Raw genomic sequence first — 18,635 nt, forward strand, 5'->3', positions numbered from 1 at the left:
CAGAGCCATAACAACAACACTTCAGAGCTACACAAATATGCATAACATAATACTGAAGACATCATTTAGAAAGCTAAAGGTGTGCCTGAATGATCCTGCAAACTTCTAGGTAATATTAATAAAAATGGGACAACTTTTAGAAGGTGTATGCATAGATACATCTTAAGTGCATTGAGCAGGTTAAATGTGGGTATTTGGTTAGTGTCTGGCCTCATAATTGCCCTTTTTCCAAACTGGGCGCTGCAGGTTATTCTCCAGTCTAATCCACATGCAGTCTCTCCGAGGTCGGTGCTCTCCCCGTCCTCTTTATTGTCTATATGAAGTTGCATGCCAGAAATGTGCATTTGCTTGAAATGGGACACAAGACTCTGGTTTGACCACATAGTATGGTACATGCAACTGACTCGTTTAGGGTAATGTTTGAGGCAATCTATTATAACTCTGCTTTTTACCAGGTTACTCACCGTAGTGACCACCTTACTCCTAGTCCATAGTCCCCTTTCCTCCATACTTGTGGGACATCTCTCCGTCCCACAGGACGGAGAGATGTCCCACAAGTATGGAGGAAAGGGGATGGGGCGTAGGAGTAAGTGGCTATGATGGACACAGCTTTTAGAGAAGACTTGGGTCCCGCTGGTCGTGCACTCTCATCCCTCCGAGCTCCCATTAATTGCCTTCATACTCTGGGAACTCTACCTAGGTCAGTATCAAGACTAAGCAAACTTGACATTTCTTACAAAATTATTAGTCATATTTGCAACCTCAACAATCAACCCTCACGTGGAACAGCAGTCTTGAGTCTTCACTGGCTGCATTAAAGTGTATGCATTCAGTTTCAGGTATTAAGGACTAGCCATCAATCTGTATGTCAAATATGCCCTAGCTTCCTCCATATTGTATTTTAGAACAGGGCTCTTTATAAAAACACATTAAAACCAGATACTCTTTCATTCAACTATTTGAATACATTAGCATTTATTTAATAAGCTCCTATTTGGATAATCAACTCCCGGAGGCATATGGGCCAGAGTACAATCCACAAAAAATTCATATTTAAAATAGTTTATTCACCTGCATAAAAACTTTATCCACATTAAAATTATAGAATGTAATAACATTAATGCCAAGATTCAATATTTGTTCTTGACATTCACAGTAAAAGCCTTTTCTACATTATGAGTTGAGATGTACAAGGGGAAATTCAGACAACATACCTTTCTCCCGTTTCCCCTCGTCATTATTTTGCCAAACATCAGCTCAAATCAACACTCCATGAAAATCATATCAACATGACCGACATATGTTGGCACATGTTTCAGTATACAATCTTTTTACTCGACTCTCTTCAGGGTGACACACTTAAAAAAAATAAAGTCAGACGATCACAGATCCAAACCCTTTGCTTCCGTATGGTCCAAGCACAAAAACATCTGCAACTGAATGCTCAACCTCTCCCGAGCCTACTCCATATGCCATTTTATAAATAAATCCCCAACCATCCCATTACTTCACGCCCTATCCAATATGCAGGTCTTGCAACAAGCTCTTAAACCGAGGTTCAAGGAATATGAAATTGATTAGTTAATATGCATGTTTTAAGATGATATTCTAGAGTTATTTCAAAATGCAAATGATTGGAGTCAGTTCTGGCAGGGGATGAACCCGTTTCAAATTCCCGATTGTTCATATCTCGTTAATCCAAATCTCAGGATACCGCCTAGTGTCCTAGTTCAGTAAACATTCCTAAGGCTTTATGGCTGCATGCAGCACAGTACAAATACACAGGTTTTACAATTGTCATGCTTTATCTACACAATAACATCACAATGTTCCTCTGTATTGAGTCCATCATCACCTAGATTCACAGGCAAAAGTATTTATTCTAAATCAAACTAGATCAACAGACTAAAATATTCACATCGGCAAAGTATGTTTTCGTGCAACTAGAAAAAAAATAATTAACCTTTGGTGTTTTTAGAAAGAAGCTAAAATGACGAAAGAGAACGTATTTTCAGTAGGAAACATGCATTTTTGTGTACTTGCACTGTCACACAATTTATAAACCTCCAAAATGGCACAATACATATGTGTAATTACCTTCAGAGAATCTGTCTGTAACCCCAGTCCCTTTGTACAGAGTTCCATTACAGAATAGGAGCAGAAAGTGTCACGGACTTTGTACTGGCTCACAGCCAGAAGCCACAAGGCAGGACTGGTCTCCAACTCTGAGGGAGGAATCAAAATAGACTGGTGTCCTGAATACACGCTGCAAAAGACATGAGAAACATCAGCATTGGCTAGAAAGGTATTCATGTTTAATTACTGATTTATGTGACTGAACCGGCAACTAAGGTCCTGGCTATCAAACCACATTCACACACTATCACCATAGAAATGTACCATAATTCGATAGGATTCTTTAAATTGACAGCATTTTCAAAATGATACGCCATGAGAAAACATGCACAATGTCTTCAAGTAAAGAGTGCTGGATTACACAGTCAGTGCTTACCTAAACCTCAAAATTTCCCTCCAAGGAAACCTACCATCTTTCTCACTTGTGAATAAATCTAGCAGGTCAGAAGAAAATAAAGAGTCATCTGAACAATGTTCATGCAGATCTAACAATCCTCGGTCTAAGCGGTTGAAACAACAAAGAACAATGAGGCACATTTTCTTTATCTGGCTTCTGTTAGATTTTCAACTCATTGGTTTTAGATGACAAAATCACTAACATTTGGATCAGAGGTAGTTGAGGACAAATCCACCCATGCCCCCTTTCCCAGGTTCTCCCAAATTAACCCTCTCCGCAGAAGCCAAAAGAATGATAGGACTGTTAAAACGGTGCCATCGAAAACGTTACAATTAATCACATTAATAGTCACAGCAGGGTAGGAAAGAGGGTTGATTAGGATCCAGGTAGGTTTGGCTAGATCTTCCTGTGGTGTCTGCTTTCCTGGAACATTCCAAAGAGCATGTGACTAAGGGTGTGGTCTAGTTTCTGCCTGTGGTTTCAGAGTTTCATTTTTTCTGTGTTCTTTCTCCTCTACACCCTTCTAAGGGAGAGGCAAGGTTAAATTGCCTTGACCTGAAAGTATCCCCCCTTCTAACTTTCTAGGACTAATGAGCATAGAAATGATCATAGATTCTTGTTGGTTTTTTCAGAGCAACGTCTGGCCAAGACCGTTCTAGAACACAGCTCCTCTAGGTGGATTGTATTTGTCAGGATTTGTAGAAACAGAGACAGATTATCTGAGAAAGATAGAACTCTGAGACCGCCAAAGGCAAAAGCCACACTCTCAGCCACATTCTACTTCGACCGCCCCAGGAAATCAGCAGACCCCACCAAAAGAGCTCACCCTGTGTAAACAAGTGCATGTTTAAAGACAATGTGTCTTCATCATCATAATGAGCGATGTTCAAGTATGCATCCGCTCCAAAGAAGACTCCATCTCAAACATACGAACAATGTTTAGGTCCCAGTATGGAACTACACAAGGATTAGATGGAAGGGTAATGACCAAAGCTTTCAGCAACTGCACTACAGTAGGTATAAGAAAAACAGAACAGTTCGGGTATACGTTTTAAAAGATATATAGTGGCTAAATAGCACAAACATATCTACCTTTCCTCAGCAAGAGTGACTTAGAAGACTGTCGAGATCCTGTTGCAAAAAAAGGACCACCCAGCACCATTTCTTAAAAGACTAAACCATCTGGTTTGTGAGCACATTGCATCAAAGACCAATACCATCCATGTTACTGACAACATTGTGCACATTCTGGACAAAGGGGACCCTTACGTCCTCATCCTAATCGGATGCACTGGATTCAAAGTACCAGTCATGCAGTGGTTCACCTCCTATGTCTACAACTTGTATAGATATGTCCCAAATGATTCCAGCCCACCTTAGCTACCTGTAGAGTTCCACAAGTGTCCATACTTCCCAATCCCATCTTCAACCTTTATGTACAACCTCTAGAGGAATTCCTGACTAAGACTGACAATAAGAAACACCTATATACAGATGATACACAGCTTTGAATAAAGGTCAAATGCATCAATGATATCCATCGACTCCAGTACTGTCTGTCCTTCACCGAAGCCGGAATGGCAAGTGCCTGCACGAAGCTGAACCAGACAAAGAATTACATTATTCTCCTAGAAAACCCTACTAAGCATGCCCTTCTAGAATGGATGACTGATATGCAGCTTGAAATATTCATGCCTCTTTCACCCAGTGAGAAATCTCTCCAAACAACATGGTACCAGCTTGTGCTTCTCTGCAAAGTCAAGCTTTTCATACCTACCAGAGTTTGAGAGCGGTTGTCCAATCCCTGGGCATGGACAGTAGCAATGCCATACCCACAAGAGTGCCAAACGCCACCTTGGTGCCTCTGAAGGCTTATGCCTCATCACAGAAATAAGAAAATTCAACCACATCATCTCCATCTTCAAGGAGCTGCTCTTGCCACCTTTTAAAGCATGCATCATGTTGAAGGCAGCCTGCATCATTTTAAAGGCAGCCTGCATCACACAAACAAAACTCCATTCCACTGAGACAAGAACCTCCATGTCCGGAAGCCAGCACACCGCCAGAAGACAATATTGCATGACTGAAAACAAAAAACTGCAATAGGATAGTCCTCCTGTCTTTGGAACAAGTCCAGTCCAGGAACAAGTCGACTAGCCAGATTCAGAGGAAGGCTCCTGCTCTGCATTTTCAACAGAAACACCCCCGCAGATTGAGCCTCGAGGGTGGACAGACAGATAGAATTAGGTACATAAAGGTCACATTTGTTCTATAGCATTGAAATCACTGCAAACAGCAGTGATAAGAGGGCCATCGGAAAAGGAATATACAAGCTCAAAAAGCCAGGCCACAAGCACGTCACCACCATAGAGATCCTTTGGGAGGAAATTATCTTGAAGAAAAAAAAATGATACTGGTAGATCATATTGAGGGCAGAAGGTTGATTTGAAGGAGAACTAATATGTTCTTCATCACATTGTTGTGCAGTTCCTATTCTTGGGACATAACCTCCAGCCTGCTGAGAATATATGCCAAGACATTTTCTTTCCATGCCAAATGAGCTGCTGATTTGGATTCCACAACTTGAAACAGCCAGAACCAGATCTTTAAGGCCTTCCTCCACTACCCTTTGTGTTCATGTAATAAATGGAAGTGGAATTGTGCATCAGTATCTGAATAAACATTTCCTGAATTTACCAGGGGGTAAATCAGAACAAGCTTGATCACTCTAGATTCCAACAGGCTGAAGTTACATTTCTTGTCCTGGTCATCCCAGTGGCTGCTCGCCAAAACATCAGACAGTTGAACACCCATCTAAACAGGGAGACAGCAATCACCTGAGACCAATCTTTAAAAAAATGCTTCTCCGCATTAAAGACTGGACTGTGATGTACACCATAAAGAAAACAATGGTGAATGCAAGCAAGAGCCAAGCACTGATCCCCTGGGTACCCTTAAAAGTGTGACCAAATAGTCCTGCCTTTTCAGAGGGGTTCACATTCTCAACTGTGCTACCCATAAAAGGAAGACACACAAGCTCATGAGACCAAGGGCACTACCGAACTATGAAGCCTGCAAAGGAGAGTCGGAACAAAAAAAGATCCCATCTAACAGATGCCTTTAACTCTATGTGTAAGAGAGAACATCTTTCCAATAGGAGTATTGAGCAACCCATTAATGAGCAAAATCCTGTTTGATTAGTAAGAATGCACTGAGGGAGCACCTTGGGAATACAGAAGCAAACATGTTTTTTGCATATGTAGTGACAAAGGATTTGCAGATTTCTTTTAACAGCCATAGCAAGTCTTGAACACTCTGCTTCATTAGAAGAGTAGGGACCACTGCCATGATGCTCCTAAACACCCTCTGGTGGATTTCAGCAAAAACAGTCTACTATAGTAGGGTTCTGCGAAAATGATTAACCTCTGGAACCTTTTCTGCCAAATATGGAGATGTATGTAGGAATGCGCACCCTGGAGGGACAACAGGTATTCATCCACTGAAAAGGCTGAAATGATATTGAATATCTACTTTAAAAGAAACTTGCTTGAGCTATGAAGATGTAAAATGAGACTCAGACCACTTGCTTTGGGCAGAATAAAGTACAAGGAGTATCAGCCCATCCCAGGCTACACTCTGGAACCCATTCTATGATCCCTTCGAAAAGACATTCTGAAAGTTCCTGGACCGGGATCTCATCTTGAGAAGATGTGTTGAAGAAAAAGCCTTCGAAAGGAACCACTTTAGAATTGGAGACACTACCATGTCAAAGATGTCTGCAGGACCCATCAATCTGTGCTAACGTGCTCCCAATCCGAAACATTTCAACACCCTCAGACGTGGTTGAATGAAGACATTATTTTCATCAGGGAGGCTTGGATGTAGACAGAAAAGAGAGCAGTGACCCCCACAAACACAGGTAGTACTTAAGTCTAGCTATGAACAAAAGTATTGTTGTTTCGGCCCAGCTACTAACAGAGGTATCAATCTTTGAAGAAAAGATGGGCCAACGAACGAATAGCTAATAAAAGGCTAAGCGTGCCATTTGGACAAAGGAGACACTCAAAAGGAATTAGCAGTAGCCCTCCATTTTTTCTAAAAAGCTTTAACACGGATTGATCTGCCTTTACGTTGAAAAGATGTACGCCATCCAACAGCATCTCATGAACATCATAATAATAGCTTGATATCTGTATCTTGAAGTGCCTTCTAGTACCTAAACTACTGCTCAAGTATCTGGCTAGAAAGTTCATTGTTTGCCGAATATTTCTTCAGATCTGCTTTGCTGCACCTTTGAAGTAAGATAGAGAAGTAGTGGGTCTGGTAACCGGATATAGGACTTGAAGCTCCCCTAGCAACATCTCGCATTGCATCACTGTATCTCATCAGGGTGAAACATCGCAGTTCATAGTTACCAGATGTAAAATAGTAACTACCAAACAAATTAAATGTATTGGAATGCGGCTGTGGTGGAAAAGCAAGGACAGCGCCTGGCTTTGACCGAGTAATATACCATTTAATGACCAGAATAATGTGTAGGGTAAACAGAAACAGTGGTTACTGAAGGCAGAGCAATGCTTTTTATCGGTCAACATCTTACAAACCAAAAGGTACCGAAGAAGTGTTTTCGCACTGTGCCAGCACAGTGTCTTTCTTTCAAAGATGTGCTACACTGAGTAATGCTGCCAACCTTCACACCAAATGCTGAAATTACAGTGAAAATGTGGGATTTCTTTTCATCCATAGGAGAACCCAGTAACCAGGGTAGCAGCTTCCCTGACCACCACCATGTTAACAAATGTTAATTTATTAGAAGGGCTGAGGAGGGAGCACAGTCAATCAATCTAAATTGATTTATCAAGATCATTGGTATTCATAAAGGCCTGCAACATATGTTCCCAAGGAAAGGTCAGGCTCAAGGTCCAGCTTCTCCAAATGCCCAAACAGTACTCTCTTTGGCAACCATGGTCCGTTCTATAAGAGGCAGAGAGGCGACGACAGGCAGTCTGAGCAGATTCCCGGCATTTCTCAGTCTGTTTTTGCTTTCTATCCTTGAAGGTGGTGCTTCAACTACATAAACCCCTAACAGGCAAAGGGAGGCGACGAGAGGCAGTCTGAGCAGGTTCCTGGCTTTTCCAAGTCTGTTTTTTATTTCAATCCTTGGAGGTGGTGCTTCAACTACATAAAACCCTAACATCTGCGGAATGGCACGGACAGGCGACAAGAGGCAGTCCGAGCGTACTGAGGGGACCGGCTACCACGCCTCCCATCTGCAGTGGAGGAAAAATTATAAGTTACTCACCGTAGTGACCAATGTCCATAGCCCCCTTTCCTTCATACTGTATGGGCGTCCCTTCCAAGGGACGGGAGACGGAACCTTTTTCACCAGACAAAACCTTCTTCCCCCTTTAAATTTAGTGGTGCGCGGCTCGGGGAATATGCGCTGCCCTGACTCCGCCCTCCGGCGCCACACCTCAGTCCCCATTGACGCATCGACAATAGATTTAACATTGCCTAATGACAGCAGTATTATTAGGGGGGAGGTTGGTGGGACGTATGGAGGAAAGGGGACTATGGACTAAGAGTGCGTTAGTCACTACAGTGAGTAACTTATAATTACTCTTACATCCCGTCCCCTTTCCTCCATACAGTATGGGCGATTACAATTGACTGTAGCCCCAGGGTGGAGAGGAGACCCTCCTTAAGCAAATATTTTCCTGAGAACCGCCTGTCCGAAGGCTGCATCAGATCTAGAGCCGGCATCCAAACAGTAATGCTTGCAGAAAGCCGAGGGAGAGGCCCAAGTGACCGCCATGCTTATGACTTGCCAAGGGACATGGCGCTGGAATGCGATGGCTGTAGGAAGGACTATTTCCTCGTTCAAGTGGAAAACAAACAGAACCATGGGCAGAAATGTCGGGTGTGTCCGCAGGACTACCTTGTCCTTGTGAAAGGTAGTATATGGTTCTGAGTGGACCAGCGCCTGGATCTTGCTGACTCTGCGAGCCGAGGCCGACTAGTAAGGCCATCTTGATGGGGACAAGCCTGATGTCCACGGACGCCATTGGCTCGAACGGTTTGTGCGCGAGTGCACCCAAGACTATGCTGAGGTCCCACTCCGGGTGCGGTCTCTTGACGGGCGGGTAGAGCCTTGCGAGTCCCGTCAGATGTTTCTTGACTATAGGGTTGGAGGAGAAAATGCCTTCCTCTGAGTTCCTGTAAACCCCAATGGCTGCGAGGTATATGCGGCAGGTGTGCGCCTGCACGCCTGAGTGGGCGAGGTGCGCCAAAAAGGAGAGCACGTTCTCCAGTGTGCACATCAGAGGGTCGCTTCATTAGTAGTCTGCCCAGTGGCAGAATCTGGTCCATTTGCTTTTGTACTGGGCCCTGGTAGCTTTGCTCCTGGCGCCCTGTATGATCTCCAGATTGGCCTGTGAGAGGGTAATGTGCCGAAGTGTTACCTGCTCAGGTTCCACGCTGTGAGGGCTAGTTTCTCTGGAGCAGGGTGGATGACTCTGCCCCCCTGCTGTGTAAGCAGATGTGCTGGGCCTGTCGGGAGGTCAATCGGGGGCACTTCTGAGAGGCTGAGGAGCTCCAAAAACCATGGCCTGGCCGGCCACCATGGAACTATTAGAATGATGAGGAGTTGGCGAGACTCCTTGATTTTGCAAATCACGCTGTGAATCAGGGGAGTAGGCGGAAAGGTGTAGGCTTTCATGCCGGTCCACTGGAGGTGAAATGTGTCGCCCAGAGAGCCGGGGCCCTGACCTTGCCAGGATGCGAACTGCAGACACTTCATGTTGAGCCAGGTGGCAAAGAGATCCACCTGGGGGTGACCCCATCTGTTGAAAATCTGCTGAATAACGAGGTCCTTTAGCTGCCACTCGTAATTGTCCGCTCCCAGTCTGCTGAACCTTTCTGCTTCCAGGTTGGATTCCCCCGGGAGGTGGACTGCCGTGGGGTAAATGTTGTTTTCCAGGGCCCACTCCCACATGCTGATCACCAGTCTGCACATCGGAGGGGATCTGGTGCCTCCTGGTTTGTTGACGTAGTACATGCTGGTCGAGTTGTCCGTCTGGATGAGGTTAACCTTGCCCCTTGTGGTAGGAATACCCTGAACGGCAGCCAGATGGCGTTCAGCTCCAGCCAATTGATGTGGTATTCCTGCTCCAGGGGAGTCCAAGTGCGGTGGACCGAGAGATCGTCCAGGGTGGCACCCCAGCTCTCGAGCGAGAAATTCGTGGTGATGGTGGCCTGCGGAGAAGGCGGCCGGAAGGGCTTGCCCGTCCGTAGGTTGCAGTCTCTGGAGCACCAAGTTAGTGCCGGGTGGAGGGATGGAGGAACGTTGATCATCTCGGATTGAGAGCCCCACTCCTGGTTCCATGAGGCTGCGAAGTGCAGCTGAATCCTCCTCATCCTTAGTCTTGTGTGGGGAACGGCTAATAGGACCGCTGCCAGTAGACCAAGGAAATGCTGGTAGCACCATGTCGAGGTCACCTTTCTGCTGAGGAAGTGGGCGGTGGCCCTCTTGATGCCCGAGATTTTGTCCTCCGAGGGGAAGACCTTCTCGGAGCACGTTTCCCAGATAAGCTCAAGAATGTCAGATTCTGCGTGGGCTTGCAGCTGCTACTTCTTGAGATTGAGCGAGAAGCCCAGAACGTGCAGTGTGTTCATAAGGGCATGGGAAGAGTGGTAAACCGCTTCCAGGGATGTAGCCCTGACCAGCCAGTCGTCGAGGTATGGGTAGATGTCGAGGCCCTGCGCTATGAGGGCGGCCGCCACAGCATTCATGAGTCTGGTAAAGACCCTAGAGGCTGAGTTGAGGCCAAACGGAAGGACCTTGTATGGAAATGGTAGCCCATAATCCTGAAACATAGGAAAGAACGATGGGGCTGCCAAATCGGGACGTGTAGGTACGCATCCTTCAGATCCAGGGAGCACATACAGACTCCCTTGTCCAATGTCTCCGCTATAAAAGCTGGCATAAACATCTTGAATTTTTGCAGGGGTAAGGAGAGGTTGAGGGTGGAAAGGTCCAGCACAACTCTCAGCCCGCCTGGTTCTTCTTCTGAATGGCGAAAATCCTGGAGTAAAAGACAAAGCCTTGCTGGGAGGCTGGGACTTCCTCCACTGCCTGGCTCTCTACAAGCAACCTGATCTCCGCCAAAAGAGTTGCTGTCCCAACCTGTGGGAGTGGAGGGGAAGTGGGAGGAGAGGCTGGGATAGGTAGGCGGTAGCCCGTGGATACTACGGAGAGGAACCAGGGTTCAGCGAAATTCTGGTGCCAAAAATGTTCATGGAGAGCAAGGCTGCCCCCCCACCGGAGACACGTGGACCCGAAGGAGTGTGTCGTGCCTTCTTTCCCTCAGAAGCTGTCGCTGAGCAGGGGGACCGGAAAAAACCCTTCCTTACTCCCCCCCCCCTTTTTGTTGCTTGCGCCGGTTTTGAGACGGCGAGCGGTCCAGCTTCCTGGATCTGCATTCCTGGAAGCCACGGAACCCTCCGTACGTACAACCCCTTTCTGAGCACTGCCGAGATTGAGTGTACGATTTCAGCGTGGTATTTTAAGGATGGATAAAGACTTTGCCGTTTGTGAGCTATTTTTCTATTTGTCCAGCTCTTCCTCCGTAGAGGAGTGGAAGAGGTAGAGGGCCCCCCCCCCCCTCGAACGGTAGATCTAGAATGCGTTCCTTGACATCCGGGTTGAATTTTGTTGCCTGGAGCCAGACTGTCCTTCTCATGCCCATAGCAATACAGATGGCACGGCCTGAGGTGTCAATATGGGCCACTGTGGATTTCATGAGATTATGCGCCACCAGCTTGGCATCGGCTAGCCCCGCCTTAAAGCGTGATTGGCTCTGGGTGGGGAGTTCCGGGAGGAAGTCCGCAATTTCCTGCCATCATTTTTGGTTGGCTGCAGCCAGCATGGCATCTGCGTTGGCCTGACGAAGATGTAAGGACGCGTTGGAATAGAGCTTGCCATACGCCTCCAAGATCATCTCCTGCTTGCCTAGCAGAGCCGCAGAGGAGGAGGCTGAGGACGACTGAGGCTTGGAGCATAGTGATGCTGCAGCTATCACCGAGGAGTGTGGCTGAGGATGGGCCAAGAGCAAGAGAATCCCCCTCCATCTGCCTGTACTTGGCGTCCCGGCGTCGATTGACCGGCTGGGCCGAGTGGGGCTTGAGCCAACCCTTCTTGGCCAGGGAGACTACATCAGTTTGCATTGGAATCCCCATTTTGGCTGAGGGCCGTTGCGTGAGGACTGCAGCCACGACTCCCTCTGCCGGCTGCTTGACCTCGGGTTGGGGGAGGCCCAGGTACTCCGCCAGCCCAGCAAGACGTTTGTGGAAGGGCCTGGCTGAGGATGGCGTGTCCGGATCCTCCTCCACATCCCCATCCTGCAAATCTGGAGGATCCTGTGGAGGAAGAGGAGTAGTTGGAGCCGGAAACTGGAGTACAGGGACCACGGCCAGAGACTGAGGAGGAGGCAGAGGTTGAGGAGTCGGTTGTGGAGCCGGAGGAGCTGGCTGCGCCGGGGTGCCAACAGTGGCGTCTGTGGTGCCGCTAGCATCGTAGGGAGGACTTCCCTGATGGCGTCCTTGAGGATAACGCCCATCCGAGGTAACTTCACGAGGTCGAGGAACCTCTCGAAGAAAACCTCCTCACTGACTGAAAAGGTGGCAGGGGGTGCTGACGGGGCAGCAGGGGGGCTGCTGAGGCCACTGCATACCCTGTCCCTGTGGATGCAAAGGAAAGCTGCCCTGCACATAAGAGGGGTAGACTGTAGGCCATGTACCTGGTTGAGGCCATTCCCACATTGACACTCGTCCTTCGCTGAATCCCTGGAATGGCGTCGGACTGGTGCCTCTGTCTGGCGCGGCAGGCATTTTGTCGAGCTGCCTGCCATACGCCTGCGACGTGTTGCTCAGCCCGCTGGGCCCGGCCTCGTCCAAGACTCAGGGGTCTGGATCACGAGGCCTACCCTGCTCCTCAAACCTTGGCCCTGTAGATGTGGCACCCTCGACCCGTGGGTCGATGGAGCTGCGTTTAGGCGCCCCCTCGGACGGATTTCCGGCATTAGGGCATAGCCCCTCGGCCATGGTGCCGGTACAAGGGTGAAGACCCAGTAAAATAATCTTCCGATCCCTCTACACTGTCACCGAGAGGATCCCTCGGCCCGGAGGCCGGTAGCTGCCGCCGCCTCGGTGCAAGCGCTAGTAGAAGGAACTGACCGGCCCCCTCCTGCACAGGAGAGTCCCTGGGGAGGAGTCTCCCTTGCAGGGTGCGATGGAGAATATTGGCCCTAACTTGGGGCTGGCTCGATGTTTCACGAAGCCCCTGAGGTGTTCTGGAGGCGACTTCTGAAAGAGCTCCCTCCTCCTGGCTAGTCTGTTCTTCAGCGCTTTCAAGGACAATGAGCCACACGTTGAACAAGCTTGCCAACCGTGGTCTGGGCCAAGGCAACGTAGGCAGAGGGCATGGGGGTCTGAAGTTGGGAATAGCTGGTCGCAGGCTGGACACCTGCTGAACCCTGTGGAAGTCGACATGCGCCGAGGAGGAGTGTGACACCTGAGGACCAAGTACTTGAATGACAACAAAACAAAAAAGAAGACAAGGAGAAGTATCCGCGCGTGGAATTACATGGCTGAAGCCAAACCCAGGAGCGCTGGTGAATTCAGCCCGTTCCCGTCGACGCGGAAAAGGGGACCGAGGTGTGGCGCTGGAGGGCGGAGTCAGGGCAGCGCATGCTCCCTGGGCCACGCCCCGCGCGCTAATAAATTTAAAGGTGGAAGAAGGTTTTTTTTCTGGTGAAAAAGGTGGGGACGCCCATACAGTATGGAGGAAAGGGGACGGGACGTAAAAGTAAGACATTATAAGGTGAAAACGAACCTTGAGTCTCGTTGGTTCTGATATTTCTTACCTAATCGCTGCACCCATGCTCCCAAAGGGCTTGCCCTTCCACTAACTGGTTCCCGATTGGTCTCGGAAGCTTAAACCGCTTTAATTTGAGGAAATAATTTTGCTGCGGCCCTTGTCACACGTAGCAGCACACTGCAAGACTTCTTTTTTGCTCAGCCTCTTTGTGACCATTTTGACTATAATAAAAGCATTTGATATTAACACCTTCAACTACTCTGCCTAGCGCAATAAAGTCTGTCCTCTATTTAAGAACACCAGGCTTCATGAGAGAAGAGACAGGGAACTTATCTGTAGGTAGGCCTGCTGTAATCAATGTTGCAAGCAGCAGCATCATCATCAGTGGTCACCTGCTGATAACTATGCCCTAGGAAGAATGCAAATCACTCACGCAACAGGTCAGACTAATGAGTGAAAAGTAGCTCGAAAGTAAGAACTGTTGGTCCCCCGTATCGAAGCCACAAGATAATTCCAATAGGGAGAGTAGGTTGGCTGTTTCCACAATCATCATCTGTATAGTCAGGAGCATTGCTCTCTGTTTCACAAGCAAGTCAGAAAGCAGATATCTACAACCTGGGAAGGGCGCTCAGTCATTTAGGTGTCTGGGAACGAGGGCAGACTTTGCCAGTGACTGCTTGTGTGCATCCAGCCACCCCTGTCTCTTCCCCGGGTGTCATAATTTGTTCCCCTTCAGAGTCCCATTGCCCCCGCCATGTCCCTCTCAGGATCTTCCATCCCCCCCACCAGCCTTACGGGCCGGGATTGGGTCTCATCAGGCGGCTGTGCTAGCTCTCTGTCCTTGCCACCAGAGCAATGCAAGAGGAACTTAGTGTCTATAGATTAGACTATTAGTTTAATATGGTAGCAGCCATCTTTTCTTTTTTTTTTTTTTTTTTACTGGAGTATAGGCACACGAAATACACGCGGAGCCCATCTGGCCAAAAAAGCCACACAATTATTTATTTAAACTACTCACATCCCAAAGAGAACCCCGGGGTGCGAATAGTGATTAACCTCACGTTTGGGAGTGTACAGTGCTGTAATGACCCTGAGCTGTCGCAGCGAACCTCTCGATTAGGCTCAAGCTAGTGGACCATTACCAGACCTGTAGCCTCCTGAATGCAGTGGAGATTGTTACGGTCCTGAGCCCATCACTGTGTTTTGCTAACAATTAATCTGATTGTGGTTTTACAATCAGTCAGTTTTGAGAAACAAGTTTGGTATGTTTTAAATCTGCTTGTAGTTTGAAAGGATATCCCCCCTCTTCTAATTTCTACATCTCCAGGTTGCATACGTTAATGATGTGTGTGTGAGAAAGCATGAACCATTGTGGATGACCATCTCTAAAATATCTTATCGATTGGCGGTTTGAGTGGAGGTTTTCTTCTTTGTCAACTCGCCCTTCGGTTGACGAATGAAAGAGGTCCCCACCTTCGAAGGGTAGATCCAGGATCCGCTCCTGCATGTCAGATGAAAACTTAGTGGCATGCATCCATGTCGTCCTTCTCATCTCAACACCAACGCACAGCCCTCTGCTGGCTGTGTCGATGTGGGAGACCTAAGAATCCATGAGGTCCTGTGCAACGGCCAAGGCATCCACAAGACCGGCATGGAAGGAGGCTTGCCTTTCCAAAGGGAGGTCGAGCAGAGATTCCTAGAGCTCCGGTCACAGCTTCTGGTTAGCCGCAACCAAGAGGGCATTTGGTGGCTCCCGTGGTGCAAGACAACGAAGATAATGGTTTAGAATATAATGAGGCCGCAGCCACCACTGAAGAATGCGGCTGTGGGTGGGAGGCCATGAGGATTAGAATCCCACTAGTCAGCCTGAACATGCTGTCCAGTTTCTTGTTCATCTGAGCTGGGCTTCTCCCAGACCTTTCTCGCCACATGCAGGACATCCTTCTGAAGAGGGATGTCAGACCAAATTGTGGTGCGCTTGCCCAAAAACATCTGCTAGCCCTCCTGACTCCTGGGGGGCTTCCAGGCCCTGAAGGCAGTCATAAAAGGCTTTAACGGAGACCAAGGCTTTATCGTCCCGGGCGCCGTCACCGCCAACGCCCCCCCTTTATAATAGACTGAGGGAAGTTCGGTCCCTGGGATACAGGTGCCCGATAGGGTTCCCCCATAAGTCTGGAGCCGAAGACGGGTCCAACGCCTGTTGAGGGGGAGGCATTGGCGGTGCAGGGGCAGGTGGAGGGGTCTGAACAACCAGTAGGGCTTGGACCAGGAGAGGGACCGGCATTGCAACCGGCACCGCTGGAGGAACGGGAGGAGCACCCAGAGGAGGAGTCCGGAGAGGTGCCACCTTCGGGATCACCACCTTCACTATATCCTTCAGGAGCCCCATCACCTGAGGGGAATGCACGAGTTAGAGGAAGCACTCGAAGAAGAGGTCCTCTCTAGCCGCAGGTCTCTAGGGGCCTAGCCTTCTGAGGCACTGGGTCTCTGCTCCTGACAAAAGCACAGACGGGCCTGATGCGTGCAGCCGTAAGGCTGTGATGGGTAGATGTATGTTAGGCAGAATTATATGCAGTACCCTTTGGGAACACCACACACAATTAAGACTACAAGTGACAGTACAAATTCACTTTTGGTACAAGCCTGTACTACACAGTTAAAGTGGTAGTGATGGCTGAGCAGCCAGACTTCTCTCAAGAGTAAGTGAGCAGTATCAGAAAGTTACACAAAGGACAGCAATTACTATGATTCAGGCAAACACAGGCTCAAGGTTTTCAAGTAAAAGAATATACATTTATTTTACTCTTCAGTTGTATAACATTACACTATAAGCAGGTTAAAAATCACACTCTTAATACACCACACCACTTCCCATAAATTCCAGACAAGTTAAGCTCACAAAATGAAGTGGGAGCAAAATGGCACTCCAGCAATTTAAAAGGGAGGGAAAGACAAAGTTCATAGAAATTAAATCACACCAACAGGTAAGTACTCCGGGCAATTGAACAAGAGGAACTACAGTGATAGAATCAGGTAGAAAAGGCATAGGGCCAAAGTCAATGGGTCAAAGGTCTTTTGCTCAAGATCACACGGTTCAGGGTAGTTCGCGGTAAAATTTGTGTCACGGATTCCGGACGAGGTTGGTTGACAGAAAAGTTAGTTCAAAAAGAAGAGAAGGACAAGCCCTCGGATTGGAGAAAGATTTCAAACACTTTCACCGCGGTTGAGCGAAACGAACAACCAGATTTGCACAGTATCTTAAAATGAAGAGGAAGCTGTAGCTGAGGCGGACGTTCCTGGTAGTTCCTGCAGGCTCACGGTTCCTGAAGCGACTGTTGGACTGACACAAAGTAGGAAGACTGGAGGGTCCTGCACTACCCAGGGAAGAAACCAGCAGCAGAGCAAAGCAACTAATAAAAGGTGTGCTCCTTAAAACCCAAGTAGGGTCTGACCTTCCTGGCTATCCGGCCCACTGTAGCTCTGTACAGCGAATTCAACCAGAGGAGGGGTCCTGGCTTGCAGTTTGGGCAAACTGGTTGGTCCCACCAGCTCAAGGGAAGAAGTTTCCTGGAGGATCTTCACTGTCATCGGATTCTGAAGATTCGGACCTGCAGCAGGGCTTCACCGGGCGGTTCAGTCGTTGTAGGGGTCTTCTTTCATCAGCTCCTCATTGGATCTTTCATTCCAGTGGCGACTCTGCCTTTCCAGTCCCAGAGACCTGCTTTTTATGCAGTTTTCCCCCATTCATACAGCCTGCTCTCAGTCACAAAGCAGGGTGGCTGTCCTGGCAAGGACAGTACCCTCAACCAATCAAACAAGAGTGCGACTTGGGTTACCAAGGGAACCCATGGCAGGGGTCCGAAGATCCCTCCCTCACATCTTGCCTACCTAGACTTTCAGGCACCTTAAGGAGGGCTTCTGTGCAGAAGCCCGCCAAAAACCGTCGAACAAAGGAATCATCCCCAGTTTGGCACGCAGAGTAAAACACAAGGCTTTAACGAAAAGAAATGACGAATAAACCCAGCCGGAGCCAAAATAAAATGTATTTGGTGAAGCGGGTTTATGTTCGAGGCTAATATAATAGCCTAAAACAATACCATGGTTATATAAGATAACCGCGGTAGAAAAGTTAGGTTAGTTGACACTGCCACCAGCCAAGTCTTGATGTAAAGGGAGCGAAACAGTGCTCCAAGAAGAACAGACAAAAAGGGATAGGAATTAACCCTTTCCAATAATCCATGTAAGATGGGGTGTACTGGGCCAGTAAAGTTAATGGCAACTTTACCTTTTCTGGAGGCCAGTAGTCAGCCCCAGAAAATGGAGCCAGTGGGAAGTGTCAAAGACAAACCTGTGTCACTGCACTGAAGGTGCTGTGTAACGCACATGAAAAATATGAGGCCATGGAGTAGGTGAGGCTCCAGTGCCCAAGATCACACAAATGGTAAAAACACACAGAGCAAAACAGTTGCAAGAGTGGGGAGAAAAGGCTCACACTCTTACCAGGTGAACAAATAAATCCTAGAAATCCAGCAAAGCTGCTGAGGGACTCATTAGGTAAGGGAAATCAGACATTTATGAGAATTCTCCCTAACAATGTATGCCTGAGGAGACCAGATGAGTGTACTGTACAATCTGCTGCCGCTTCCACAGGGAAGGGGACTGAGACCTTCCTGCAAAGTCCATTCAATGGGCGAGTGCACGAGCAGGCCTAGAGTTGGATTAAAGATGGCCACCAGCCTGGCCGGTTCCGCCACGTGCCTCTCTGCCATTTAGAAGCCTTGCGCCATGCCCTGGGCCTGGAGGGCGGGAAGGCCCTGAGCCACGAGAGTCCGCAGACATGGGAGGATACAGCTTGGGTCTTGCAACTGAAGCAGAAGCGTTGACCTCAGAGATCATTCTAGTAGGTGCTGAGCCCATGGCCGGCTAGCTGGTGGTCGTAATGCCACGACACATGACCTTGGAACGAGCTCCGGTAGGCTGGACGCCCTCAACACCTGTGCCGGTAGCCATGCTGGATCGCGCCGAGCACTTACTCTTGGAGGTGGCACCCAACGATCCCTTAGCCCTTGGCGTAGAAGAGGACGAACTTGATTACCCTTCAGAGGACAGCCCGGGAGGGTCCCTGAGCCCCTTGGCTTGGGAACCGGTAGTCTGGACGGCCTCAGGTCTGCCCCAGCAGGAGCCCACAGACCCCTGGGATTGTGAGCCGATGGCCTTAGGGGCCTC

The 18,635-nt window shown here is 48.3% G+C and overlaps 1 protein-coding gene across 5 annotated transcripts in view; it reads right to left on the reverse strand.

Annotated features, from left to right (window-relative positions):
- Positions 1 to 18,635, reverse strand: part of DIP2C (disco interacting protein 2 homolog C) — a 2,321,522-nt gene that overhangs the window by 346,070 nt on the left and 1,956,817 nt on the right. For all 5 annotated transcript variants that reach the window (XM_069647998.1, XM_069647999.1, XM_069647996.1 and 2 more), the window contains one exon: positions 2,098 to 2,266. In XM_069647998.1, coding sequence (XP_069504099.1) covers positions 2,098 to 2,266 — 169 coding nt within the window. The remainder of the gene's footprint in view (positions 1 to 2,097; positions 2,267 to 18,635) is intronic.

Source organism: Ambystoma mexicanum, chromosome 2q, assembly GCF_040938575.1.
Source record: "Ambystoma mexicanum isolate Mex_15411 chromosome 2q, UKY_AmexF1_1, whole genome shotgun sequence".
In the NCBI taxonomy this organism is placed as follows: domain Eukaryota; kingdom Metazoa; phylum Chordata; class Amphibia; order Caudata; family Ambystomatidae; genus Ambystoma; species Ambystoma mexicanum.